At 44.3% G+C, this 27,997-nt stretch overlaps 1 protein-coding gene across 1 annotated transcript in view; it reads left to right on the top strand.

Annotated features, from left to right (window-relative positions):
- KDM4A (lysine demethylase 4A) overlaps positions 1-27,783 on the top strand; it is a 37,751-nt gene extending 9,968 nt beyond the window's left edge. The window contains exons 6-22 of the mRNA XM_026651895.2: positions 1,623-1,672; positions 2,598-2,701; positions 3,319-3,456; positions 5,069-5,319; positions 6,034-6,224; positions 7,347-7,717; positions 12,166-12,286; positions 13,790-13,968; positions 17,140-17,344; positions 17,656-17,732; positions 18,827-18,882; positions 20,071-20,179; positions 21,929-22,117; positions 22,912-23,082; positions 24,054-24,173; positions 25,434-25,526; positions 26,404-27,783. Of these exons, the coding sequence (XP_026507680.1) occupies positions 1,623-1,672; positions 2,598-2,701; positions 3,319-3,456; positions 5,069-5,319; positions 6,034-6,224; positions 7,347-7,717; positions 12,166-12,286; positions 13,790-13,968; positions 17,140-17,344; positions 17,656-17,732; positions 18,827-18,882; positions 20,071-20,179; positions 21,929-22,117; positions 22,912-23,082; positions 24,054-24,173; positions 25,434-25,526; positions 26,404-26,544 (2,566 nt within the window). The 3' untranslated portion in view covers positions 26,545-27,783. The remainder of the gene's footprint in view (positions 1-1,622; positions 1,673-2,597; positions 2,702-3,318; positions 3,457-5,068; positions 5,320-6,033; positions 6,225-7,346; positions 7,718-12,165; positions 12,287-13,789; positions 13,969-17,139; positions 17,345-17,655; positions 17,733-18,826; positions 18,883-20,070; positions 20,180-21,928; positions 22,118-22,911; positions 23,083-24,053; positions 24,174-25,433; positions 25,527-26,403) is intronic.
- Positions 27,784-27,997: the final 214 nt, after the last annotated feature.

Raw genomic sequence — 27,997 nt, 5'->3', positions numbered from 1 at the left:
AAAAGAGTTAATTGTGTTGCACCTTAGAACTTGATTGCAGTTGGATGTTAGGTGACCAATGAATGGTGGAAATTCTCGCTACTTAGTGCTATTGTTTCAGTCTGGGGCAATTAATTACTGCAGCAAGAAGGGTTAGAAACTGTTTCGGGGGGAAACAAAGTGTAGAGTACATGAAAGGAATATGCAGGGAGACCCTCAAATCCTTAAAGTGCAAAGCTTGTGTGAGTGCTTTATCTTCTTAACCCCTTCCACACTAGTACTATGTTCGCTAATGTAGTTCCAACTTCTCCCTCTTTGTTATGCCTTTGGCTGCAGAAACATGCCGTGAATTCAAGTACTTCTTGAGAAGGAGACTTCTCCCCAGACTTTTGCCTAAGCAAACAAGAGATTTGATATTTTAGTGGAACTGCTGACCAATTATTGGGTTATTTTAGGCAGAATGCAATAGCAACATGTGCTTGATAGAAATTGTAGTAAGAGTGTTTTATCAAACTAACAGGTTTCAGAGTAGCAGCCGTGTTAGTCTGTATCCGCAAAAAGAACAGGAGTACTTGTGGCACCTTAGAGACTAACAAATTTATTAGAGCATAAGCTTATGCTCTAATAAATTTGTTAGTCTCTAAGGTGCCACAAGTACTCCTGTTCTTTTATCAAACTAAGCAAATGTGTAGTGAGAAGAATTAAATAAAGCGAAGCCTGATGGACAGACAGTTAAACTGGCCAGCCTATTGTAATCCTCAACAGTGAGCGGGATTTTAAATTCCCCTTGTAAGTTAAAAGGGTGGCGGGTCATCCTGACCTAAATGCTTTTCTTCTGTATTTGGAGGTTTCCAATGCCTTGCAATGGCGAGCCCTCTCACACTGGAGGAACTGTGCATTTCCAGCACAGGGCTACAGGAGAGTAGGGGAGCACTCTTTGATAGGAGTGCTTAGAGTGTATGGTTAGGAATGCCTTAGAAAGAATGGAGTCCTTAGGGTCGCAGTTTGGTACCCTTGTCAACCATGGCATTTTCTGTAGTGCAGACACAGCATCGGAGCTGGATACTTTTCAGTGATGGATATCTGCCAGGAAGGGCACCTATAGCAGAGGTGAAATTAAACATTGCTCTTTTTCTCTGTTTAGTCTGAATCCAGGTGGGAAACTGGCTTTTCCAGTGGGGGAGAATAGACTATGTAGGGGGGTCCTCTGGGAGACCCGTGGGCTCCCTTGTATTACCCGTGTTTCAAACAATGTTCTCTTCCAGCAATCTGTCTGCAACTAACAGGAAGTTCAAATGCCAATTTGAACTATCAGGTACATTTCCCAACTTGTTCCTGTTGGAAACTCAAACAGCTGCTTTCCAGGCTGTTGAAGAGACAGAAATAGATGGAGTTTTCCTGTATGTAACCCGTCAAATCAATACTATGTCACTGGCCTAACCGATCATTTCCCCAGTAATTCTCTTGTCTGTCCTTAGAGAAAAGAGACAATTGAGTGAGCTAATATAGGTTCGTGGGATAAGTAGGCAATCTACATCTTGCTGACTGTTCTATATTTGAAGTTGTAAGTGGATTTATTTTTTTTTAAAAGAACCAAACTCTTTCTTGTCCCCTTTTTTACTGTTTTGCTCTTGTGACTGCAGGTATTCCATCCCTCCAGAGCATGGGAAGCGACTGGAGCGACTTGCCAAAGGTAATCATTCAGTTCTTCTCTGTCCTGATCCTACACTCTGCCTCTTACATGGGGTGGGGGGATAATTACGATAGGCTTCAGATCTCTGTCAGACTGTAACATGCTTACCGTATTCATGTGGGTGTGGACCATAGTTCTGTATGTGGTGATACAATTGTTTTCATAACTTGTCACTTGATAATATGGGATTATTTTTGTGTTTCTTTCTATAAGAGGAACACTCTAGACAAAAATGTTTTATAAATTAAAACTAAGGCTATAAAAACTGTACTCACTCCACTGTTCATGTTCAAGTTTTTGCCCTTAATTTAGCTTGCACTATGGAATTAGACTGGTTATTCTTGCGTTCTGCATGATGCACAACCGTGCTATTGCTTATGGGTTTTAATAATACAAGATTATCATTAAATCCCCGTGAGCTGTCTTCATTGACTCTTACTAAAATTTCAACACCTGGTCTGTTCATACTGTTTTTGTTGAACTTCTTTAAAAGGCTGCATTTTGAACATAAACTACTTGGTTGCCATATATTAAAATCTTATTTAACTTTCCAAAATAGGAAGTTACCCATCCGTTGCTGTCACTTGAATTTGCTTAAAAGGCAAGAAAAGACTATGCAGATGGTCTTTGCTCTTTTGATAAAGGTTTCTGTTGACTTGGGGAAGGTAACTGCACCCCATCCCCTATATTGTACAGAAGGCCTCTTTAAGACCTGCAGCTATATCTGCTTAGGTCACCAATCTGATTTCTGACCATGTCTTCCTTACATAGTACAGTCCAGAATGGAATACACCTATTCTAGGCCAGGTAAAACATACTTTGTGTGGGCAGTAACTTTCCTACTAGAGTACTGATTAACTAACTTACTCTTTCTCGATTGCAGCAGCAGAGCGTTCAACATCTCTCCATACCTTTCTTTAAACAGGCTTCTTTCCAGGAAGTGCCCAGAGTTGTGAAGCTTTTCTCCGTCACAAGATGACCCTCATCTCTCCATTGATATTGAAGAAATATGGCATCCCATTTGATAAGGTGAAGGGAGAAGGCCTGGGATACTTTGAAGTACAGCAAATTCAGTCAAAGGGTTCCCAGAATGTCTGCTGGGTGGCAGGGTGGGGATTTCTGAGGAGGGCAGATGGGAAGGGATATTATTTTTTCTTTTAAGCTAATTGGCAAAAGAAAACTTTTAAAATGTAAATTCTTATGATGCACATGTGGCTAGGACTTCTAGAAGCATGCACTCTAACCTGTATCTTCTGTGGTTTTGGGGTGTCTGACCTTGTCTCTTTATGCAGATGAATTGCTGAGGACCTGTGTTTTGCCAACAGTTTTCTGCTGTATATTTAATACTGTGCTATCTTGAAACTAGTTTTGAACTGTAGTTCATTACACTGCAATAAGGGACCTGAGTAGGGCATGAATCTATTTGCTTGCCTGGCCAGTATAGCTTGAAATAAACATTCTAAGTCATTTTGTCTTCACTGCAATTTTACCAGCTACCGCTCAGTGAGTCTCTCTAGCATGGTAAGGAAACAGTGAAAATTCTTCCATAAGAGGAGAGCAAAGGCAGCTTGTATATCAAACCCAGGAGAATGAGAACTGTTTTTTGTGAACCAGTTAACAGTCTGTGTGGACTTCCCTTCTTTTAGGTGACACAGGAAGCTGGAGAATTCATGATAACATTCCCTTATGGTTATCATGCTGGCTTTAATCATGGGTTTAATTGTGCTGAATCTACCAACTTTGCTACTCTTCGGTGGATTGAATATGGAAAGCAGTCTGTGTTAGTAAGTGGTCTACTGTCTTTTTTTTTTTTTTTTTTTTAATTGCATATGAAAAAAATCCCCTTTGTGTATTTTTGACAGCCGATTCTTTGACTGATGCTCTAGAACAAACCATTGTTTCTATCTAATATAACTACAGGCAGCAGAGTCAAATGAGCCTCTTATCTAGTGGTTTGGTGCCCATTTAGACTCTGGGCAGCAAATAATGGAACATCAATCTCTTCCCTGGATATATCAGATCGGATCATGTTAAGGGTTTAGAGCATAATAGGTTAAACTATAACTGCTGTGTAAGGCTGAGGAGGTACTGGAAGGTTGCACATTATGGCATGGTCTTAGGCCTAGTCTAAACAGTTTTTGTACCAACTGTAGCTATTTCTCTTAGAGATGTGTTTTTTGTACTGAAGTAATTAAATTGGCACAACCCCTAGTGGGACATTATATCATTATAAAGGTGCCTTATACTAGTATAACTTATTCTGCTTTCCTTAAGGGAATAGACTACATTGGTATAAACACCTTTATATCGATATAACTGGTTGTACTGCCCTACCTCTGCTAGGATAGTTAAAGCGATACAACTTTTGTGTGTAGACAAGCCCACAAGCAACAGAATGCTGTTTGCCAGAGAATTCAACTAAAAAATCTGTTTATGAAGTGCTAGAGCCTGTTCAGTCCAAACAATCACTCCCTCTCACCACCATGTGGGCCATCCTTACTTTCCCATCCTGGACACACACACACTGCTTGAGATTTGCTAGCCGTAGAACAGGGGTAGGGAACCTATGGCACGCGTGCCGAAGGCGGCACACGAGCTGATTTTCAGTGGCACTCACACTGTCCGGGTCCTGGCCACCGGTCTGGGGGGCGCTGCATTTTAATTTAATTTTAAATGAAGCTTCTTAAACATTTTAAAAACCTTATTTACTTTATATACAACAATAGTTTAGTTATATATTATAGACTTATAGAAAGAGACCTTCTAAAAACATTAAAATATATTACTGGCACGTGAAACCCTAAATTAGAGTGAATAAATGAAGACTCGGCACACCACTTCTGAAAGGTTGCCGACCCCTGCCCTAGAAGTAACTCTGGACAAGAGGGATCAACTTTTAGCCACTAAGCAGAGAACTTTTGAAGCTAAAGACCTGTCCATGGACCCGACTGCATTGTCATCTAAGCTGCAAAAATTGTTTAAGCTTCATCTCTGCAATGTAAAGGTCAGAGGGCCCAGAGCAGAAATTTCTGTGAATGAGGAGTTCCAACAACCAGCAAATTGGGTTGGTGCTCTTAACTAAGTGGATAACTCCGCCAATAGGCTGATACACTCTGGCCTGGTTTTTCTTGGCTAGCAACCTGCTCTCTCTCCTTGTTTCTGTTCTTTCATTTTTGCTGACTTCCTTACGTGATCTTGGACAAGCCATTTAATCTTTGTCCTCGCTGATTCCCCGGTTATAATAGGTGGACAATCCTGACAAGGGAGATTTTAGATGTGAGAGTCTCACCACTTGGAGATATTTTGGATCAGTAGAGCTACAAAAGAACAAAGTGGTATTGGGTTGGAAAATAAAATGCTTCTGTAATTGGCCTAGTGTCTTCTGTGCAACTGCAGTGCTCATGTCGGAAGGATATGGTGAAGATCTCCATGGATGTTTTTGTGAGGAAATACCAGCCAGATCGCTACAAGCTCTGGAAAGCAGGGAAAGATGTGACTGCCATTGACCACACTCTTCCCACACCAGAGGCAGCAGAGTTCTTCAAGGGGGAGCTCCTCCAGAAAGTCAAGAATGGGAAGCAGTGCAGTGAGGAAATAGAAACTGGGGAGGCATGTAAAGAGGATGTGGACATGGACGAGAAGAAGAGGTATGTCACAAAGTGGTGAATGCTTCCCTGTTCGATGACAAACCAGTGCAACCTGCTGCGTTGGAATGCTTTACATTCCTATGGAACAGTAGCAGCTGGGATTGGGCAGGTTCCTGTCTCAGGAAGAGGATTTGCTCTTCACTAAAGTGGTTAGGTCCAAGCTGATGTGTATCTGTCAGGGGAGAATTGGCAGGGAGCCGTACAACAGCACTAGCTTGGTCCACCATGGTTTGCCTACTTGGGTCATTGCTGTCCAAAGCCTGAAGTTTGGGAGCAGTGCTGTATGTTGGAGACCAGAACAAAGAAGCATTCTGTTGGGATTGTGGAAACATTCTCCATGGCCAAATTCCAGCAGCGTCAATGCTGGAGCTGCCATGATAGTACACAATTCCTATTCCTTGTTGCTTAACGAATAGTTGAACAGTGATGTCTAAGCTAGTGGTCTTGAGTTTTACTTATGGGGAGGCGATGTCTCTGGATGTACTCTGGCATCTGTTAATCATGCATTGTGAGGCTGAGGGAACCTAAGGATGAGTGGTACTACACAAGGCTATTTTGGAATAGCCAAGAGAGAGCATGGCTTGCCAGGTGCTCGTTTCTAAAAATCCTGGCATCAGGCATATGACCCAAACCAGGCGTTTCTTGAGGGTACTGACCTGACATTTCACTTAAGTATTCTGTGTGATCAACCACTTGTGGACTTGTTTTCTGCAGTCTGCCCAAGCATCGCATAGGAACCAAGAGGCACAGGGTCTGCCTCGAGGTGCCCCAAGAGGTGAGTCAGAGCGAAGCCTTTCCGAAGGAGGAGCTGAGCTCTGTGCAGTATGAGGTGGAAGTGGCAGAGCCTCCTGTCAGACCCACTAGTGAGCTTGTGCAGCAGGGTGAAGATGGACTCCCAGTTTCAGGTAATTGTTTCTCAAGTTCCATCTTACTGTATAGTATAAGTTTGTGTTTTAAAGGTCAGACCGATCAGAGGCACTGGTGCTGAATCCAGGTCATTCCCTCTTAAATAGGCCATTTAAGCTTGACAGCGTGTCACAAAGGCATGTTTGAACCTTGACAACCAGAGGGTTTGTGGAATATTCATGTGCCTGGGGTTTCCTTCTCCAGAGTCCCTCTTTAGGAGGCTTTCAATTTATTGCCCTCTGCTCCTGGGTGTGTGGCATTTTTGCCTCCACCACTGACTGGTTCATATGGAGGCCACTGCTTGTTTAAATGATTTTGTTGGCACCAGACATGTAGGTGGCACTTCTGGTTAAGAACAGGAGGAGGAGACCAACATGAGGGGGGGAGGGATAGCTCAGTGGTTTGAGCATTGGCCTGCTAAACCCAGGGTTGTGAGTTCAATCCTTGAGGGGGCCACTTAAGGAGTTGGGGCAAAAAATCAGTACTTGGTCCTGCTAGTGAAGGCAGGGGGCTGGACTCGATGACCTTTCAAGGTCCCTTCCAGTTCTAGGAGATAGGATATCTCCATTAATTAAATTAATTAATTATTAATGAGCAGGGTGGAGGGAGGGGAAGAACAGGGGTGCAGACAACTGTCTTGTGGCTGCTTGGATGATTGAAGATGTCCTTGGAGCTTCTTATTTCCAAGGAGCCTCAAAGGAAAGAGGAAGTGTTTGAGATTTCTGTAAGAAAGCTGGCCCTTCTAGCTTCAAGACTTCTCTAGTCTTTCCACTTCATCATTTCCCTCTGTCTAGAAACATACTGGGTGCTTCAACAGTCCTGGCCAAAGAGCTTCTATGGCATTAGACAAGTGACTAGACAGAGAGGAAAAGGGCAAGGGTCAGTCGCTCCGTAAAGCATGTGCATATCTTGCTGTAGGATCCTGCCTGCTAAGCAGTGTGTGAACCACCTAACAGGATGTTTGAACAAATCATCTACTGTTTCCTGATTGTGCATTCCGTTCCTTCTGCACAGCCAGGAGCCTCCTGTCTAGTGGTTGTCTTCTCCATCACTTCCTGGTGTCTAATTCAAGGCAGTCTCCAAGCTGCCCTGCCTTCATCAACAATCTGTCTTTGTTTCAGATTATGTGGATTCTTCAGAAGTCAAATTTGAAGAACTGAAAAATGTAAAACTGGAGGAGGAGGAGGAGGAGGAGGAAGAGCAAGAGGCAGCTGCACTGGATCTTTCCATTCCTCATTCAGTCAATTCCACCTCAGCCTTCACTGCTTCTAAGCAGAGTTCAGCTTTCAGCCTTCAGCCTAGCTCTCCAGCATATTCTACTTCTTCAGACTCTGAGTCAGCTGAACTATTGCCCAGACGAACTCTTGGCCAAGCCGGGGTTCTTACTGTTCATAGCTATGCTAAAGGAGATGCCAATGGCGCTGACAGTGAATATGCTTCAGGGAAGAAAGCCAGCACTACAGCCAGTGTGAATGAACAGGAGCTTGCAGAGGTATGAATGGCAGCTGTTAATCGGAAAAGTTCAGAACTGCATTATGCTGTGGTGAATTTAGTGGGTTTGTGAAATTGTAAGTGTCTGTCTATTGCACTCACGCTTTCGATTCTACTGGTGTCAGTACAACAGATCTCCTTGCTTGGTAATTTCTGTCATTTAATCTTTACTATGGGACCTGACTGTAATTTTAATTTAAATTATCAACCAGACCATCAATGTTTCGGTACTGTCACCTCACAAATTGGATCGAGAGAAACCTTTTTCCTTTGGCTGTATAATACTAGAAGAGACACAAGTCAAAAAGTCACACATTTTGAAAACTAGATTTCTTTATCACCTCAAATCTCTAAAGTGAACATTTCAAAAAAAAATTTCAGGTTGATAAAAGGTGTCCTGGGACCAACAACATATAAGATATTAGTTAAACCCTTGTTTTATTCCTGTCAAGTTATTGCTGGCTTACACCCAGTATAAATAGCCATCATTAAAACTTGTTACATTCTTACTAAACTCACCGGGGGGGGAAATATATATTATAAAACAATAAGGTCTAAATTAGCTGTTACCACTCAAGAAAGAGATCTTGGAGTCATTGTGGATAGTTCTCTGAAAACATCCACTCAATGTGCAGCGGCAGACAAAAAAGCAAACAGAATGTTGGGAATCATTAAGAAAGGGATAGATAATAAGACATCCCTTTTACACCCACATCTTGAATACTGCTTGCAGATGTGGTCACCCCATCTCAAAAATGATATATTGGAATCAGAAAAGGTTCAGAAAAGGGCAACATAAATGATTAGGGGTATGGAACAGCTTTCATATGAAGAGACATTAATAAGACTGGGACTTTTCAGCTTGGAAAAGAAACTAAGGGGGGGATATGATTGAGGTATATATAATCATGACTGGTGTGGAGAAAGTAAATAAGGAAGTGTTTACTCCTTCTCATAACACAAGAACTAGGGGTCACCAAATAAAATTAATAGGCAGCAGATTTAAAACAAACAAGGAAGTATTTCTTCACATAACACACAGTCTGTGAAACTCTTTGCCAGAGGATGTTGTGAAGGCCAAGACTCTAACAGGGTTCAAAAAAGATCTAGATAAATTCATGGAGGATAGGTCCATCAATGGCTGTTAGCCAGGGTGGGCAGGGATGGTGGTGTCCTTAGCATCTGTTTTGCCAGAAGCTGGGAATGGGCAACAGGGGATGGATCACTTGATGATTACCTGTTCTGTTCATTCCCTCTGGGGCACCTGGCATTGGCCCCTATCAGGAGACTGGGCTAGATGGACCTTTGGTCTGACCCAGTATGGCCATTCTTATGTTCTATAAAAAAAATTGAAATTAAAATGAAAGCAGTACAGCTTCTCTTGTTCCACTTCCCTTTTGTTCGATAGTCTTTTATAGTAAGAAACCCTTTCTTTAGTCTTTCTAAGTGGTTTTACCGGTTATATTTTAGGGGGGAGATTTTTAGCTCAGGTAGCTTTGAGGTGGTGGTGCTGAAACAGGCTCAATCATCCTTTAAAACAAAATACCACAGATTGATCAAGTGAGCATGTCTTGATCAGTCTGTGTGAACCCAAAAAATATAAAATCCAAACCGGTAATATACACACTTGGTGTCTTTAAAGGGCCAGATTTACAAAACTAAAAAGTTATGGACCAAATCGGGAACTGTATAAATGGCATTGGTCCGTTACTAGATGGAAGTTGTAGAATTGTCAGTAGTGCTGAAGTGTTCATTTAAATATTTCTGTTCTGTATTTGGGGTGGAGCAGGGGATTCAGATGTGTGCGTACATCACAATGAAATACTTCTCATTCCAGTAGTAACTCAGGAGGATGTTAAACAGCAGCTACTAAAGGTAGACCTCTTTAAATCAGCAGGTCCAGATAACTTGCTTCTGAGTTTATTAAAAGAGCTGGCCAAGGAGCTCTTTGGACCATTAATGTTGATTGTTCAGTAACCCTTGGAATACTTGGGAAGTTCCGGAGGACTGAAGGAAAACTAGGTAAATGGGATGACCGTGATAATTATAGGCCTATCAGTCTGACATTGATCCTGGTCAGAAGAATGCAACTGCTGATATAGGACTTGATTAATAAAGAATTAAAGGAGAGTAATTAATGCCAGTTAACAAGGGGTTATGGAAAATAGATTGTCAAACTTTTTTTTTTTTGAGGCGAGTATGTTTGGTTGATAAAGATAATAGTGTGGATGTAATTAATATACATAGGCTTCTGTAAGGCATTTGATTTGGTACCACATGACAGTTTGAATAAAACTAGAACAGTACAAAATCAACATGACACAAATTAAATCGATAGGTCTCAAAATGTAATTGTAAATGAGGAATCATTAAACAGTTGTGTTTCTAGTCAGGTTCTGCAGGGATCAGTTCTTGGCCCTATACTATTTAATACTTTTATCAGTGGTCTGAAAGAAAATATGCATTCACATGCAAAACTTTATTTGTAATGACCCAAAGATTGGGAGAGTGATAAATAATTAATAGGACAGGGCACTGATACAGAGCTATCTGGATTTCTCTTAAGCTGGGTGCAGGCAAACAATATATGATTCAGTACAGCCAATATAAGGTCATACTTACAGGATGGCAGACTCTATTCTGGGAAGCAGTGACTGTGAAAAGAACTTGGGTCATGGTGGATAGTTGGTTGAACATATGTTCCCTGTATGATGCTGTGGCCTGAAGGGCTAGTTTAACCCTTGGAATTATAAAGTGGAATCTTGAATAGGAATAGTTATATTACATCTGTGTTTGGCCCTGGTGTGACTAGTACTGGAATACTGTGTCCAGTTCTGGTGGCCACAATTCAAGGATGATGATGATAAATGAGAGAGGGTTCACAGAAGAGCCATGAGAATGATTAAAGGATTGGAAATATGCTTTATAATGAAAGTCAAGGAGCTCGGTCTCTTCAGTTTAACCAAGAGAAGGTTAAGGTGTGATTTGATCAGTATATAAGTACCTACGAGGGGAACAGAAATTTGATGATAGAGGGCTCTTCAGCCTCACAGAGAAAGTTACAAGAAGATCCAATGACTGGAAGTTGAAGCTAGCCAAATTCAGACAGAAATAAAGCTCACATTTTTAACAGTTGGGGTAATTAACAATTAGAACCATTTTCCAAGGGTTGTGGTGGATCCTCCATTACTGGAAATCTTTAAATCAAGATTCGATGTTTTTCTAAAACAGATTCTATAGTTCAAACAGGAATTAATTCAGGAAAGTCCTACTGTGTGTTATACAGGAGGTCAAACTGGATAATTACAGTGGATCTTCTGGCTTTATAATCCATGAATCTTTGGAAAGGGGAGAGAAATCTTCTGTTTGCATCCTAGCCGCAGAGAAATTACAGACTTAGCATGTGGGCTTATCAGCCACATAGAGATCTGGCAAACTTTCACCTGTGTCAGGTTGTTGAAGGCATTGCTTTTAGCTCCTTTTCTGATCCCAGACTCACAGTAATGTTGCAAAAATTGGAGTTATCTGAGCAAGCTAAGCCAGATTCTTGTCAGGAGGGAAAAAGAGGAGCAATAAGGTGGGGAAGAAGAATGATGGAAGAAGGTGGATGACAGTAAGAACCTTGGGGTTATACTTCAGATGTTCATGATTTTAGCCAAAGCCAGAAGTGGTGTAGTGAGATCATCTGGTTACTTCTCTCTGATTTGATCTAATCAGGACATCTTTTAGGATCAATATGGCAATAGTCAACAACGTTGCATTGGATCATGGGCTCCCAGGAGACAGTGCGGGGCAGCACCAGTTCTAATAGCAAAGCTCATTCCTTCCAGTCCACGCATCCTGCTGACTTTTTCAGTATCATGCGCTTATCCCCCCAGATAAGTGATATCCAGAAGATCGTGGCAGCCTCAGCCTTTAACTCGTCAAAACACACTTAGGTGACTTCAACTGTAAATGTTTTCTCCCATTTCTAGAATCTTTCAGCATGTCTTCATATCAACCCAGGACTTTACCAGGAACGTTGAAAACCCCTTATCACTGTTTTTAACTTAAACAATCCAGTTTGCTAGTGTGTCTTCAGATTTAGCTTGCCTTATGTAAACAAACTTGTATAATGGGCTGAGTTAGGACTTGTCTAGTGTAGATTACACAACAGATCTAACTTACTTTCACCATTAATTGGTGACTGGTTAACTTTGTGCATTTCACTCTGCTTGAACAATGAAAACAGTCACTTTTGCTGTCTGGCTATTCGATAGCAGTACAATGCTAAAATACTTGGGTTTCAGATACTTTCGCAAGCATAAATCCAAAGTTTAATATACATTATGGAAATATTTCTTTGTTTTAGTGTCTTGTAAAAATGCCCTCTTTTTAAACTTGTTTTGGGCCAAAATGGATCTGACTGGCCATAACATGATTGCTGAGTTGCTGCTTTGCCTTGTCCAGGTGGCGAAGGAGTACATGAGATCAATGAAAGAGAGTAAAAAGTCAAAGGGTCGTCGCCAGCCCTTGAGCAAACTTCCTCGTCATCATCCTCTTGTGGTTAAAGACTGCATCAGTGATGATGGTAAGTTCTACATACTTTAGTCGGGTAGGATTCAGCTATCTGGGGAGGCCTTGGATGGGAAGGTAGAAAGAGGGCTCAAGATGTATGAGGACAATATGGTACGTTCCATGAGATAACGGAAGATATATGGGAGGCATCTAGGCATGTGTCTTCTCTCCAGCCTAGGAGAGGTTCTTAGTTCTGCTTGGAACTCTTGCTTCATTCTCAAGTGCATGCCCTCGGCAGTGGAATTATTTCACGCCTGAGTGTTTACTCTTTCCCACTACTTTCTTTGGAATCTGAATATTTTTTCCAGTCACAGAAAGTCACAACTGTGCATACCAGTCAAACTCTAAACATATCTGAACTTCATTTCTGTATTCCACAGTTGATGCTTCCTTGGAGCTTTCCAATAATCCACTAAATATCCATATTTTTTTAAAATATGGATATTGTTGACTGACCATTTAGCCTATATATGCTTTGGATCTGATTAAATTGTAGGTTCCAAGGAGCTGTGTGAAGGGGTTCACCTCACTACAGGTGCTCCTCCTTGTGATTGGGTCTGGGAATTAGCTTTCACTTCATCGGTTGCTTGCACTGTGAGCTCCCTGTCTGAGCGCACTCAGTGTGCTCCCTCTTTGTGACTTGGCCCTCCAGCTAAGGTACTATATAGTCCGCCCCGCCTTCTGGGATAACAGAGTCCCGCTAGACAAGCTGTCCAGACACTGTTGCAGACAGTCTTCCTTTCCAAGTCTGCCGGTCCTGTGCCACTTTCAAATGGCTGGTAGGGGAACCCAGGCCCTCGCTCTACACTGGGTTCCAGCCCAGGGACCCTATAACCAGCAGCCCAGGTCTGTGCAGTCCCACTCCTTGCTGCTGTTTCCCTGGGCTTCTTCCTACCCCACCTCTATCTTCTTGCCAATCTCTGGCTTGCCGCTAGAGATTCCTCTGCTCTCTATGGCTACTTCTCCGTTCTCTGCCTCTTGTTGGACTCCCCACCCTAGGGCAGGAATCCAGGTTTACTATCCCCCTGGATCTCCTTTTTGGCCCTAGCTAACTCCCTTTCCCCCCAGAGAGTGACTGCAGACCTCTTCCCTGCAGTACCTTCCTGCTCTCACTTCCTGGCTTATAATCCTGTCCCAGCTCCTTCCCCATATGAGTTTCATTTGCCATTCCAACCAGTCCTTGGTTACACGCCAGATGCAGCATATAAGGTTAATTGGCCCCTTCTAGCCCCTGCTCAGAGCTTGTGTGGGCTGGCCACCCCATTGAGAGCAGGAACAGGATCATGCATGCCTATACTTCTCATTTGTATGACTGTTTCTGCGAAATTCCTCATGTTTTCAGAAGGAAATAAACAATTTCTCACCATCCCTGGCATGTGCATACCTCCCACTGTCAGAGATTGGAGCCCCTCTCCTTACCATTCTTCATCTTGGTGGTTATCATAAGCTCTCCTTGCAACACAGTGGCAGCAGCAGGACATATCGCTAACACTCATGAAACCATTTCTTGTTGCAGAGATGTCGGAGCAACTGACTCCTGAAGAAGAGGCTGAGGAGACAGAGGCTTGGGCCAAACCACTTAGCCAGCTGTGGCAGAATCGCCCTCAGAATTTTGAGGCAGAAAAAGAATATAATCAGACCATGGCTCAGCAGCCCCCTCATTGTGCTGTCTGCATGCTCTTCCAGACCTACCAGGTAAGCATCCTGCACGTCTCCCAGAGCTGTGCTGGGTATGGCAGAAGCTGAGGGAGAAGGCAGCTGCCACATGCCTCAGGATTTTGTGAACGAGTCGGTTGTGACTCTAGCCAGCATGAGTATAAATAGCAGTGTAACTGAGGAGAACACAGACACACCAGAACCTTAAGGTGTGTATCCTGCGCAGCTCTGTGTCTGCCCAAGCCGTGCCTCCCATGTCTACGCTGCTCTTTTTAGCAGTGTCGTATCTCACTGCCACCCTGCTGCCGGAACCTTTCCCAGCCGCCATGAAAAGCTCCAACAGCGTGAAAGGCTTGGGGAGGGGGAGGTAGAAGGGAAGGGCTCCAGCAGACTTTCCCTGCTTCCTCCCCCGCCAGAGCCTTTCGCTGCTGTGTGGACACAGCCTACTTTTCACTGTAGCATATCACTGCGTGTACCCTATACGCTGCTGCAAGTGTAGACAAGGCCCTAGAGTATGAAACAGCTATGGGGATGTTTAAAAAAAGTTTGTATATTCTTTAGAATCTTAGGCTATGTCTACATTACACAGCTTTTAGCGACGAGGCTGTGTCACCACTTTTGTCTTTCGGGGGGTGGGGTTTAACCTCTGAAAGACAAAAGTTTTGTCATTCAATTGCCGGTGTAGACATAGCCTTGGAGATCAGAGGCTATAACTAAAAGAACAGTACTACTTATAGTAGCACTGCAGTCTTCTGTGACTCTGCAGCTGTAAAAGTCTAGGCATTGTAAAGATGTGCCACAGATACCCTTCTGGGGAAAGGGACAGGCCTTGTGATTCCAGGGGGCACATACAGACAAATGTATCTCTTGCTGCTTGACACAGAACGATGTGTTTCAAACATCCTCAGGCTTACTCTAGGGAGAATGGGAATACCTCTAGATCTGAAGATGCTCTGACTGAGAATTCTGTGGGGCACTGGGAGAATATGGAACACCAGTGGAGGGTTTAGTGAGTTTTGTTTCTTCACACAGATGTGGCTAGGTTTTCAGAAGCACGAAATCCCAGCTGACACCAATTTTTTAAAAAAAAGGCTCCAGGGCAATCTCATTAATTACAGGCCGGTAAGCCTAACTTCAGTACCAGGCAAATAGGTTGAAACTCTAGTAAAGAACAGAATGATCAGACGCATGGATGAACACAATTTGGTGGGGAAGAGTCAACATGGTTTTTGTAAAGGGAAACCATGCCTCAGCAATCTATTAGAATTCTTTAAGGGGGACAACAAACGTGTGGACAAGAGTGATCCCCAGTGGATATAGTGTACTTAGACTTTCAGAAAGCCTTTGACAAGGTCACTCGCCCAAGGCACCCAAGGGAAGGTCCTCTCATGGATCGGTCACTGGTTAAAAGATAGGAAACAAAGGGTAGGAATAAATGGTGAGTTTTCAGAATGGAGAGAGGTAAATAGTGGTGTCCTCCAGGGGTCTGTTCTGGGACTAGTCCTATTCAACATATTCATAAATGACCTGGAAAAGAGTCAAGAGTGAGGTGGCAAAATTTGCAGATGATACAAAACTGCTCAAGATAGTTAAGTCCCAGGCAGACTGCGAAGAGCTACAAAGGGATCTCACAAAACTGGGTGACTGGCAACAAAATGGCAGATGAAATTCAGTATTGATAAATGCAAAGTAATGCACATTGGAAAACATAATCCCAAGTATGCATACAAACTGATGGTGTCTAAAATCAAGAAAGATCTTGGAGTCATTGTGGATAGTTTTCTGAACACATCTGCTCAATGTGCAGCGGCAGTCAAAAAAAAGTTAACAGAATGAGAGAGAGTCCAGTGGAGGGCAACGAAAATGATCAGGGGGCTGGGGCACATGACTTACGAGGAGAGGACTATAACAGCGTTTAAAAGAGAACTGGATAAATTCATGATGGTTAAGTCCATTAATGGCTGTTAGCCAGGATGGTAAGGAATGGTGTCCCTAGCCTCTGTTTGTCAGAGGATGGAGATGGATGGCAGGAGAGAGATCACTTGATCATTGCCTGTTAGGTCCACTCCCTCTGGCGCACCTGGCACTGGCCACTGTCGATAGACAGGATACTGGGCTAGATGGACCTTTGGTCTGACCCGGTACGGCCGTTCTTATGAGAGGCTGAGGGAACTGGGGTTATTTAGTCTGCAGAAGAGAAGAGTGAGGGGGGATTTGATAGCAGCCTTCAACTACCTGAAAGGGGGGGTTCCAAAGAGGATGGAGGATGATTGGGGATTGGTCCTGCCTTGAGCAGGGGGTTGGACAAGATGACCTCCCTAGGTCTCTTCCAACCCTAATATTCTATGTTAGGAATTATTAGGGAAAGGGTAGATAAGAAGACAGAAAAAATCATAATGCCACTATATAAATCCACAATACGCTCGCATCTTGAATACTGTGTGCAGATCTGGTCACCCCATCTCAGAAAAGATATATTGGAAAAGGTACTGAGAAGGGCAACTAAAACACTTAGGGGTATGGAACAGCTTCCTTATGAGGAGAGATTAAAAAGACTGGGACTTTTCAGCTTGAAAAGGAGACAACTGGGGGAGGTGGGGGGATGGATATGGTAGACATCTATAAAATCTTGTCTGGTGTGGAGAGAGTGAATAAGGAAATGTCATTTACTCCTTCTCATAACACAAGAACATGGGGCTACATATGAAATTAACAGGCAGCAGGTTTAAAACAAACACAAGGAAGTACTTCTTCACACAAGGCACAGATAACCTGTGGAACTCTTTGCCAGGAATGTTGTGAAGGCCAAGACACTAGCCAGGATGGTCAGGGATCCAACACCATGTTCTGAGTGTCCCTAGCGTCTGTTTGCCAGAAGCTGGGACTGGACAACGGGATGGATCACTTGATGATTACCTGTTCTGTTCATTCCCTCTGAAGCATCTGGCATTAGCTACTGTTGGAAGACAGGATACTGGGCTAGATGGACCATTGGTCTGACCCAGTATGACCGTTCTTATGTTCTTATGGCTTGTGCTTGTCTTTAAAGATGGTATCATGTTCTGAATGATGTAGGAAGTAAAGCTTGCTGTTGTGTAGCAGTTATCCTTGTCTGATGAAACTGGTAGTAAGAATAACAATGTGAGGGAAATCTGAGGTTTTCAATATTCCCGGTAAAATATACCTATATTCCCCACCTCACTTTCATAGGCAGAATGTGGAGGCCATGGTCAGAGCCCTGGAGTTGCTCCAGGTACTGCCACCAGGAAGGTACGAACCAAACCTCTGATTCCTGAGATGTGCTTCACTGCAACTGGCTGCAGCACTGACCTCAATCTCTCAACCCCTTACCTGGAGGAAGATGGAACCAGTGTCCTGATCACCTGCAAAAACTGCAGTGTCTGTGTTCATGCTAGTGAGTACAGCCAAACCCCACACCTAGGCACTTACTTGCCCTGCAGTCTGATCTTGTACATTGTAACAATTCCACCTAAAGAACTGAGTCCATTCCTTAAGTGGATCACGGAGACCTGCAACACAGGGCCTTGTGAATGGTGGCGCGAGGGTGGTGTACGGCAAACTTGAGGTTTATGGAACCCTCACACGGGGATTATGAAGTGAAGCCCAAGGGCTGTAATTTTCACATTCCCTCTTTGACCTCCAAGGTGAGATATCTGTAAGATTAGTCCAGTGCTGTTTTCCCTAAGCAGCTTGTTTCCATTATAGGTTGTTATGGTGTGTCCCCTGACAAGGCCACTGAAGAGTGGATGTGCTCCAGGTGTACAGCCAATGCTTTAGAGGAGGTAAGAAAATTGCTTGTACAAGCCTCACTTGACTTTCTCTTTAAGGACTCAGGAGGATCCTATTAGGTATCGAAGCTGTGTGGAGCCCAGGGGAGGACTGGGGGCAAGGTCATAGAATCATAGAATATCCGGGTTGGAAGGGACCTCAGGAGGTCATCTAGTCCAACCCCCTGCTCAAAGCAGGACCAATCCCCAACTAAATCCCCAAATCCCTAAATGGCCCCCTCAAGGATTGAACTCACAACCCTGGGTTTAGCAGGCCAATGCTCAAACCACTGAGCTATCCCCTCCGATGAAGGCTAGTTGCAGAGCTCTTCCTGAAACCTTCCGTTGTGCGGTGTCTGCTCCCCTTTTGTGATAAGGCTGTAATTTAGAGAACACCTCCAGAGTGTAATTCTCTGCCATTTGGCCTTTTGATTTAATGTCTTCTGGCTTAAAGAACCCATGCAGTGATTCAGGCTGTTGTGGTCAGAAATGGAGAAGGGAAGTTCTGCAGAAATGTGGTGATCTGTTTATCTCTGATCTCTCCTTGTATATGACACCTTCTGCTCTACAAAATGCAGCTAACTTGTTGCTTAGCTGTGGCTGTTGCAGTGGCAGGGGATACTGAAATCTAACTCATTGAGGAGGAAGGTGGCCCAGAGTAGAGGGGTTCTTTCAGAAAGTGTCATGGGCTCTGGACCAACAGAGGGACCACTGCATCTCTTCCAGGGGCCAGCCCCTTGAATTGCATCCGCCAGAGTGGTTTGTTCCCAGCTTCAGCTATGCCTAGTTGGGATAGGATTTTGTTTCTCTGGTATGAGCTCACAACATTGGCTCTCACAGTGTTTTTCCCACCCAGCTTCAGAGTAGCTCTCCTTAGTTTACTCCACCTCTGAGTATCTAGAGAACTATGAGGTCAGTCCATTTCTCAAAAGCAGGAGGCCGTTGATAGCTCTTAATTAGGCTGTCCTCTGCAAAGTGATTGTACCAGTGGGGCTAATTGGCAACAAAGAGCTATTTCTCTGAATGTGTTGTCACAGTGAGGCTCTCTGGTGCAAGCTTATTGCTTCATTGACAAATAACGTGGTTCCTCGTTTTCCTCCTTGTGGCAGGACTGCTGCTTGTGTTCATTACGAGGAGGTGCGCTGCAGAGAGCCAATGATGACAAGTGAGTATTCCAGCTTTTTCATTCTCTATGGAGCAGCGTAGCACATGAGCACTTGTGAGGTTGTTAAAAGTTCATTGCTTAGTGCGAGTGTGCTGCAGGGATGATGTAGTGACCAAAGGCATCTTCCAGATGGATTGACAGGATTGATGCGGAGGGTTGTAAACATATATAACATAGTTCAGGATGTGAGCATGTGGTGCCTAATGCACCAGGACTTGGGTGAGTGGTGCAGTATCACAGAGACCCACAGCCAGTCACTGACTTCCCAGGGAATTCCCCATCCCAAGGTGGTGATAGCTATTAACTGCTTAGTCTCTTATTAAGTAAAATTGTCTTTGGTTCCCAGAGCCATGTGAGGGGCCGGGAACTCTGAATACCAGGTTACAGAGAGATCACACTCCATACAGCAACCAAAGGCTCTACATACCTCTGCTCTGCCAATAGACTGTCTAAATTTACACTGCTTGTGTCTTCAGCTCGGGGCTTAGCTGGAGGCGTCTACATCACAGGACAGCCACAAAGGTTCCTTTGACTCTTCCCAAACAACACTTCACTGGCTTTGGGAGATGTGGCCCTCCTGCAATGCAGCATATTTTGGCTCAAGGCTGACTTGGGGCAGCTACAGCATAGGCGACTGTTAATGGAAAAGGACGCAGATTAATTTGGCTAGTATGTCTAAAGTTCTTGGATGCAAAATACGTTGGTATTTAGTATCTGAATCTTAACTTACAGTGCTAAGGGGTAAATTATGGTAACTTGGCCTGAAGACTCTGGGAGTGGCCTTTGACCTCTAGGTCACTGTTTCAAAACCAGGTCAGTAGTGTCTAAATAGTTATCTGACAGGTCTGTGGCCTGAGTAAAACAAGCTTGTAGGGCACCTGTGCCTGCAGCACAAATACCACCAGCACAAGTCTCACTCAGTCACTGCCTTGTTCACCTCAGTGGAAAGGCCAAGAACTGAATGGGATGAAGTCTGCTTTTGCTCCTAGATGTCTCCATTATCAGGACTAGTGTGAGGGAGGCTTGCACTACTTGAGCTCTAGTCTGCTGTATGGATCAACAAAGGATTTCATTCTTAGGGCTGGAGGGATTGCCAATCTGCTACACTTCATTAGCACTAAACTTGCTTAAATTCTCAACTGTCTTTCTCCAGTGTGTACTGACTTTTTTCCTCTCCAATTCTGGCAGGTGGGTCCATGTGATGTGTGCTGTAGCTGTACTGGAGGCAAAATTTGTGAATATTGCAGAGCGCAGTCCAGTGGATGTTGGCAAAATCCCCCTGCAGCGATTCAGACTGGTAAGAAAAATCTGAGATTCACTGTTAGGCTTGTTAGTTTCACTGAGGTCCTATCTCTGGGGTCTTCTATTCTCCTCCTGAAAGAGACAACTCCTCTCTGCTAATTAGAGGTCAGAGAAAATCCGAACTCTGATGGTTTGGAGGTGGTTTGTTAAATAAATCCCATTAGAGTACTCCCTACTCTCCAAAGCCTAGCTTTGTTCTTGGGTATTAACACAGCACAATAATTACCTGAAATTAGAATTAACAAGGGGGTTAGTATATAGTCTTGTTATAGTTCAGCTAGTGATTTGAATTGCATAATATAGTAACGTGCAGGAATCTCTAGGCACTTTAAATAAAATAGAAGCTGGGTCTGTTTAGCTTGTCTACAAACTCAGTTTAAAGAACGTAAGACTCCCCCTTCCTCCTCTTCTATCTAAAGGAGTGAGTTTCCCTCAATCCAGAAGGAGAGAGCTGAGCTTTGTATGGCTATATCACATCATACCTTGCTATTCACTATCCACGCATGCAATCCAGTGCAGCACTAGCAGAAGAGGTGGGGTGGGATTTGACCAGTGGACTTGGAGCCACTGGAAAAGCAGAATAATAGAGGGGAGACCACTGCCAAGAGCATTCTCAATCATTGAAGCGTCTGAGGTGACAGCGATGAGATTGGATCGTGAACGTAGCCCCTAAAGCACCTCTGCATGTGTATGAAAGGTAGATAGATCTGTTCCATCTGAGGAAGCCTATTCTGCACATGAGTCCTTGCTAACTGGCCTGAGTCCTGGGTGGCTTTTTCATTTTTAGTGTTCTCTTTTTTAAGGATTTCTACAGTCTAGCCACTCATGAGTCTCAGACTGATGGAATTAGGAGACGGTTCAAATACTTAATACCTATTTCTTATATATCACTTTTCATCAGCTGTTCTCAAAGGGCTTCACAATCATTTAATTTATTTATCCTCAAAACCTCTGTACCTAAAAATATGACAATGGACTGAACCGCTTTGCTAAAAAACCTTCAGTATTTTGGGGCAAACAAGGTGAGAACTATTAAATAAAAAGCTGGATGTTGACTTTAGCTATAAGATATGGGACTTCCTGGCTGGCACGACTAATTTTTAGAAATACTTACATTTTAGAGCCTTTTCCTCCATTTGCTCAATCCTGCTTTAAGGATATAAACCAGTGTTTGTGACGTCCATCAGTTACCACAAATCTGCTGGCCCAAATCTAGCCTTCTGCCTTTAGGGTAAGGTTATGGAATCTGCCTCTGTACAAATTCTACTCAGTTCTCCTCCCTTCTGAAATTCTGTCTCTGGTTTTATGAAATCGTTTGGGGTATAATGTTACTCTGGCCTGTTTCTGTCCTTGTATAACTACAGCCAGGAGTTGCAGTGGGCCATTGACTTCTGTCATTGCTGAAATGTGGTAGAATGACTTGTGTCCAGGTCTCCTTTCCTTACAGACATTTCAGTTCACATGTTTTGCTATTAAGCTTGTTGGATTGGTATATTATAGACACTTACTTTTTTGCCTTTGTCCCTGTTTGTAACTCCTGAGATTCCTGCCCTGTTATGAAATAAAACAAGTGTCCTTCTGTCTCTAGAATATAATAAAGCATGATGCCTTTCTGGGATAGAGATTAATTGGAATAATGTAGTAACAAAAAAGGATATTTCTAGTAACACCTGGGGGGCCTGTCAGCATTCTTTGCCTGGGGAAAGCCAATGCTGAGCAGTAATCTCTAGTTTCCTGTCTGCAGAAATGCATCTTCTGTAAGAAGCGGAGGAAGAGAATTGCAGGTTGCTGTGTGCAGTGCTCTCATGGTCGCTGTCCTACGTCCTTTCATGTCAGCTGTGCTCAAGCAGCCGGAGTCATGATGCAGCCTGATGACTGGCCATTTGTTGTCTTCATTACCTGCTTTAGGCATAAGATTCCATCCCAGGCAGAGGTGAGTATTTGGGACACAACTAGGATTTGTTCTGGAGTAGGCCAGAGTATCAAGGGAAACTGAAAAGCTTTTGGCTGTGCTAGAGATAAGGTGGATGAGGTAATGTCTTTGACAGATTCATATCAATAAAAGAATCCCCTGTGCATTTTAGCCAGCATAGTCTAATGACCTTGGCTCCCATCCCATGCCAAGAACTGAGCCCTGATCTCAGTCCTGCTGCTGACTGCTTGTGGCCTTCAGCCAGTCACTTTTCCCGGGTTTCAGTTTTGTCTATAAAGTGACTGAGAACCACCTCCCCCTGGAGCTGTCATGAGAAGGAATAGCTAAAGTGTGTGTGTGTGTGTGTGTGTGTGTGTGTGAAGTAAGTGATGCTAATGTGCAGAGTTAGTACTGGGATCCCAGTGGAATGTCATGTTCCCTTGCAGCCCTTTCTGCCAAATGAACTGCAGCATTCTGCTCGAGATGGGCCTGTAGAGGGCTTGCTGCAAAGTCCTCAAAATGTCTTGAGGGAACCTACTCTAAAGAGCGAGAGCTTGTAACTCCCTAGGTGGCCTGAGCTATGCACAGCACTGTCTTGGTTGCTGCAGCTGACTGGTTTGGTTTTTAAGCATTTAAAGCACTCTGGGGGAAAACTCTTTTAAAGATTGACTTCAGATCACTGGTGGATCCTATGTACAATTAAGAACTCTTGGCAACAATGTAGTTCTGTCTCTTCTCATCTGCCAAGACCCATGTTCAGTGCCAGTACACTGACCTTCCTTTCAGCTGTCTAACGAGAGCTCTTCTCCTCTCAGCGAGCTAAAGCGGCTCTGCAGGATCTCTCAGCTGGGCAAATGGTCATCAGCAAGCACAAGAATGGTCGTTTCTATCAGTGCGAAGTGGTCAATCTTACAAAGGAAACCTTCTATGAAGTCAACTTTGATGATGGCTCCTTCAGCGATAACCTCTATCCAGAGGACATTGTGGTATGTTGTGAAATAAGAGAGCTACTCCATTAGAGGGCATGTGGTACAAGGAAACTGTATCACCATTGTGGGAGCAAATGTGTCTGTGTCTGCTAACATTTCTAGGGGGTTAATGACCGTTCATACAGTGGAAAGTACTCTCATCTGAGTGGAGAATTTCTTACAGCTTTTTAGACTTCTTCCCACTTAAAAACCTGTCATTGTCTAACTTAATACTTTGGTTGCAAAGTGCCTGTATTGGTCTTCTTTCTGACTTATGAGCAGCTGTATTCATTATCCTTGTCAGGCCTTAGTTAGCTGTTGTCTCTGTTTTCAGTTCTGTACCGAACTGCATGGGTGGGCTGGGTGGGTTTTATATACAGAACAAGGCAGTTGTGGCTGAACTGTAGCCTGTAGACAGAAGGCTTATCTACTGGTCGCCATATCTTCTTCAGTGATGTTAATAGCAGCATGGAGCTATTCGTGTGCCAAACTTACATTCTCTGTGCCTCAGGCACCGTGAGAAGGCCCCTTTTCAGAGGCACCTGATGTGTGGAGGATGCCATGTGGCTACTACGCAGGGCTGGGAGGTGGGGTAGTGAAGGGCAAATGACAAGGCAATGCATTTGCACAGTTGTCACTGAGGATGCAGGTTGTGTTCAGGGTCTCTGTAACTGGAGCTGAGCCAGGAGAAGGAAAGGATCCAAGAAGCTTGACTTTGAAATTGCATTTGAAATAGCTGGGAGCAGGAAACACCCTGTGTTTGTGAACTGATGGTTTAGTTGTGGCACCCTGTGGCTCAGTTTCCCTGTCTCTAGATGGGAAAATCCACCTATCTCAAGGGCTGTTCGTAAGGTGCTTTGGTACTCTGATGGAAGGCCCTATAAAAATGGGATGGATCTCCCTGGGCCTGCTGAATCTTTATGCAAATGTAAAGAAGCTGTTACTGCTCACTTCTCCGCGTCTCCCGACTTTCCTTCTTGTGCCATCAGAGTCGAGACTGTCTTCAGCTGGGTCCTCCTGCTGAAGGAGAAGTCGTGCAAGTCAGATGGACAGATGGACAAGTCTATGGAGCCAAATTTGTGGCCTCACATGCCATCCAGATGTACCAGGTATCGAGCTTCTATTCCTTTCTGCTGCCCTCCACCTCTCACTATTTAGATAAAATGCTCATTGCAGTGGTCTCTAGACACCTCCCCACCGTCTATTTTAGAAGCCCTTTTGTAGAAGTGTGGTACTACTAGCAAACCAAGTCCTAGGACCCTCTTTAACTACTGCAGTCAAATCCCACTCAGGAAGGGGCAGGCGCGGTATGGGGTTTGTTAGTGATCTATTGGAAGGAAAGCTGCATAGATGACAGTAAAAATCTCCGCTTTTAGTCTGGATGGAGTATAAATGCTGAATAACTGGTACTGAGGACCCTTTTATAGCCTAGATGTCCTTTGTGACCCACCGATATATAGCCAGGTACAGATGAGTGGGTTATTCACCCCTTCCCTTCTGCACTAGAAACACAAATCCATAGGATATGCAGAGAAGTGATTCCATGCAGCAGGTTGTAGGAAACGGGGGCATCTAGTCAGTGTCTGCACCATGAGCTAAGCCCTTCTGCCACCAGCCTCAGCAGTGAGCCCTGCAAGTGCAACTGTTGAGCTTCCAGACATCCTGGGGGTCATGCTAAAGGGGCTGGGCTGAGCCTGCACAACATGGTCACATTCAGAAGGTTCAGACTCCGGTGTGAAAACGGCCTCATTTTCAGAGGTGCTGAGCACCAGCAGTGCCCACTGAACTCAGCAGCATTTTGGATGGCTCACCCCCTCTGAAAATCAGGCTGCTTTTATCTGACTGCCTAGCTGTAGGCACCTGTATTTGAAAATGGGCCCCAATATTTAAGCTCCTGTAGCTGAATCTGGCTGAAGCAAAGTTTTATTTACAAAAAAAACCTTGAATTTTAGAGTACTTGTGTACATCTCGTCCTCTTCTCCCAACCCTGCTGCTCGGATAACCTCCGGAGTGGCATTGAAACACCCAGTTTGCCTGACGAGTAAAAATCCCCAGTGAGGAGCTGGCTTATTGCGAAGTGTTCTGAGAATATTCCTAAAACTGGTCATTCCCTTGACCCTAGGCAGATTGGGCTGTGCCACTTCCGGCTCCTCTTAGGATTATTGATTACTGATACCAGATACTAACCAGCTGCTGCCACCTCCCTCATTTACACATGACCCCATGCTATGCCAGAAAGTACATGTGTGTCGAAAGCTTTCATGATGGGAGCTCACTTAGAGAGCTGGGAACTGAGCAGGGAGACTCTGTAGTAGTGGGGGGGTCTGGTTTTTGTGACTTCAGGCAGGACAGTATCACTTGTGTGTTAGGTGGAATTTGAAGATGGATCCCAGCTGATGGCGAAGAGAGATGATGTGTACACCCTTGATGAGGAGCTTCCAAAGAGAGTCAAATCAAGGCTGGTAAGTAGTGGGGGTGTTCATCTGTACTAAAAGTCCACTCCATAACCTTGATGTCCATGTGGCTTCCCCTGAGAGTAGCCTGCCTTCATGGGTGCAAACCCATTGAAGTGCACAGCAGCAAGGGTATTGCAAGGTGAGACTTGCTCTGGGAGTTTAATGTTTGCTGTCTGTTCCTTGGCTGATCTATCTCTGTGTAGATCCATTACTTCAGCTCACCTCTAGCTGAGGTCTGTAGCCCTTCATTGCTCACTGACAATTTATGGGACTTAACTAGTGAAATCCTGCATCTCTGAAATAGTGAGGTACACCAGGAAGTGCCTTGGTGTCCTTGGCCTGCATCGCTCCAGAAGGCCTCCCATAGTAAGGCATTAGCTCCGCAACCATTCACAACCCAGGCACATTGCTGACCTGAGAGGCAGGTCCTGTGCACCCACCTGACGGTCCTAGCTCAGTTGCAACACTTGTTAATAAGCATGCAGAGTGTCTGAGTGCAGGAAGGGTAGGGGTGGGGCATTCATGCTGAGTGGGTGTTTAAAACTGCCTGTCTCAATAGAGCAGAGCATGCTGCAGACGTACTGGGTGTTTAGTTTGATCATTGCACTGACCCCTTAAGTCTCCTTCACACTTGGCACTGAGCTAGAATCCTTTGGCCCTCAGTGTTGTGTTTGCCCATTAATCATTTCACTGGGTCTAGTGACTGCAGGTTTGTTAAGTTGCTTCTCTCCCCATGCTGCAGTGTCACGTGGGCTTGTGCATAACAGTCCCGTCACCCCATGCCCCACGCGATTTCTCTGCAGTGTGGGAGAGCTTGTAGGTGAGGGGTAATAAGTTCATCTGAGCGGCGCTGTGGGTGTCTAACCCTGCTTTACTCTTGCAGTCAGTAGCTTCAGATATGCGCTTCACAGAAATCTTCACAGAGAAGGAGGTCAAACAAGAGCGGAAGAGACAAAGAGTGATCAACTCGCGCTATCGGGAGGATTACATCGAACCTGCACTGTACCGGGCCATCATGGAGTAAGCACTGCCTATGGTAGAGAAGGAGAGATGCCAACCTCCCAATGGATTCTAACACTCCAGTACAACAGAGGCCAAACTTGGACATTTCAAATCCATGTGTTTTTTTTAAAAAGGAAGCTACAATACTGTACCCTGCAGTAGCTGAAAGGAGATTGTTAGCCGGTGGAACCATTCAGTGTTGCAACAGTGGATGCCTGCCTGCAGGCTCCTCCCCTGAAGTTGTCTGCACTGAACAAGCATCCGGCAAGCCAGCTTGGGAGTTCTGCCCTCCACAGCTTATCTCCTCAAACAGTCTCTCATTGTTTCTGCTTGTCTGAGACAAAACTGACAGGTGGCAAACTCTTCTGGGAACTTCACCTGGGCATCTTGGCAGCTGCAGGAAGATACAAAGTGTGTAGTTTTTGTTGAATAATGTTCCTGATTCTGGGAGTCTCTCCCCAATGGCCACACCTGCACCGAGCAGGCAGTATTACTGGTGCTTGACATTGAACCCCTTTTTATATTTATATCTGTGTGTTTTGTCTGGAGCAGCTTCAGTTTCTTGTTTCTCAGCATCTCCCCTCTGAGGGTGGAGCCTCAGGCTGTGCAGAGCCAAGTGGATTGGAGGCGTTTGTGTGAAGAGATGAAATGTGAAAATCAAATCCGATTGGACTAGCTATTTAACCCTCCATTTAGCTTTTGTTCTGATTTGATATTTTGAGACTTACTCGTGTTTAACTGTAATGGTCTGTGCCTACGTATAAATAGGAATCTGTCTGGAGCCTCCTGCAGTGCAGCCCTCTAACAAGAATATTCATTCAGCCCCCAAAGAGTACTTTAGCGTACACTTCACTAAGGCAATAAAGACCAAAGGGTCCTCCTAGAGAGCCAAACACCACAGTATTGGTTATGACAGGGCAGCATTATCTGTAGAATCCAGCACCTTGTCTGTGACCATGCTGCCACAGGCTCTTACCTAGGATAATTAGATCTGAGTATAGGCCCCAGTTACAAGATGCACTGAACTGTACTTGTTAATGAATGGTTGTGTAGTGCCACTCAGAAGCAGAAGTGCTGCCACGTTCTTCTGTCTGGCCACAGCTGGTAGGGCATCTGTTCTTTAAAATCCTGTGTAGAGCATTAATTGGACACACTCTTAGTTGTATCGGATAGACTTGACTATCCCAACAATGGAAAGCTGTCAGTTCAGGAGCCATGCATTGCGTGTATCCTGAAGATGTTCTGACATGCTCCTAGTAAAGCATTAACAAGTTAAAGCAGCAATTGAATAAGGATGTGTGACTTTCCCACCCTCTGGGAAAGGGATTTTAGACTGTGGGCAGACTGGCTGCCTTCCAGCTGCATGGAGTGACTTGGGTAGTTTCCCTTTGTTGAGAAAAAATCGTACAAATATACTCAGTTTTTTTATTTTAATTCTCTTCACTGACATAGACCCATCGCTGTAGTAAAGGGAC

Source organism: Terrapene carolina, unplaced genomic scaffold (assembly GCF_002925995.2).
Source record: "Terrapene carolina triunguis isolate 2854851 unplaced genomic scaffold, T_m_triunguis-2.0 Scaffold110, whole genome shotgun sequence".
In the NCBI taxonomy this organism is placed as follows: Eukaryota; Metazoa; Chordata; order Testudines; family Emydidae; genus Terrapene; species Terrapene triunguis.
This window is presented reverse-complemented; position numbering and strand designations above follow the sequence as displayed.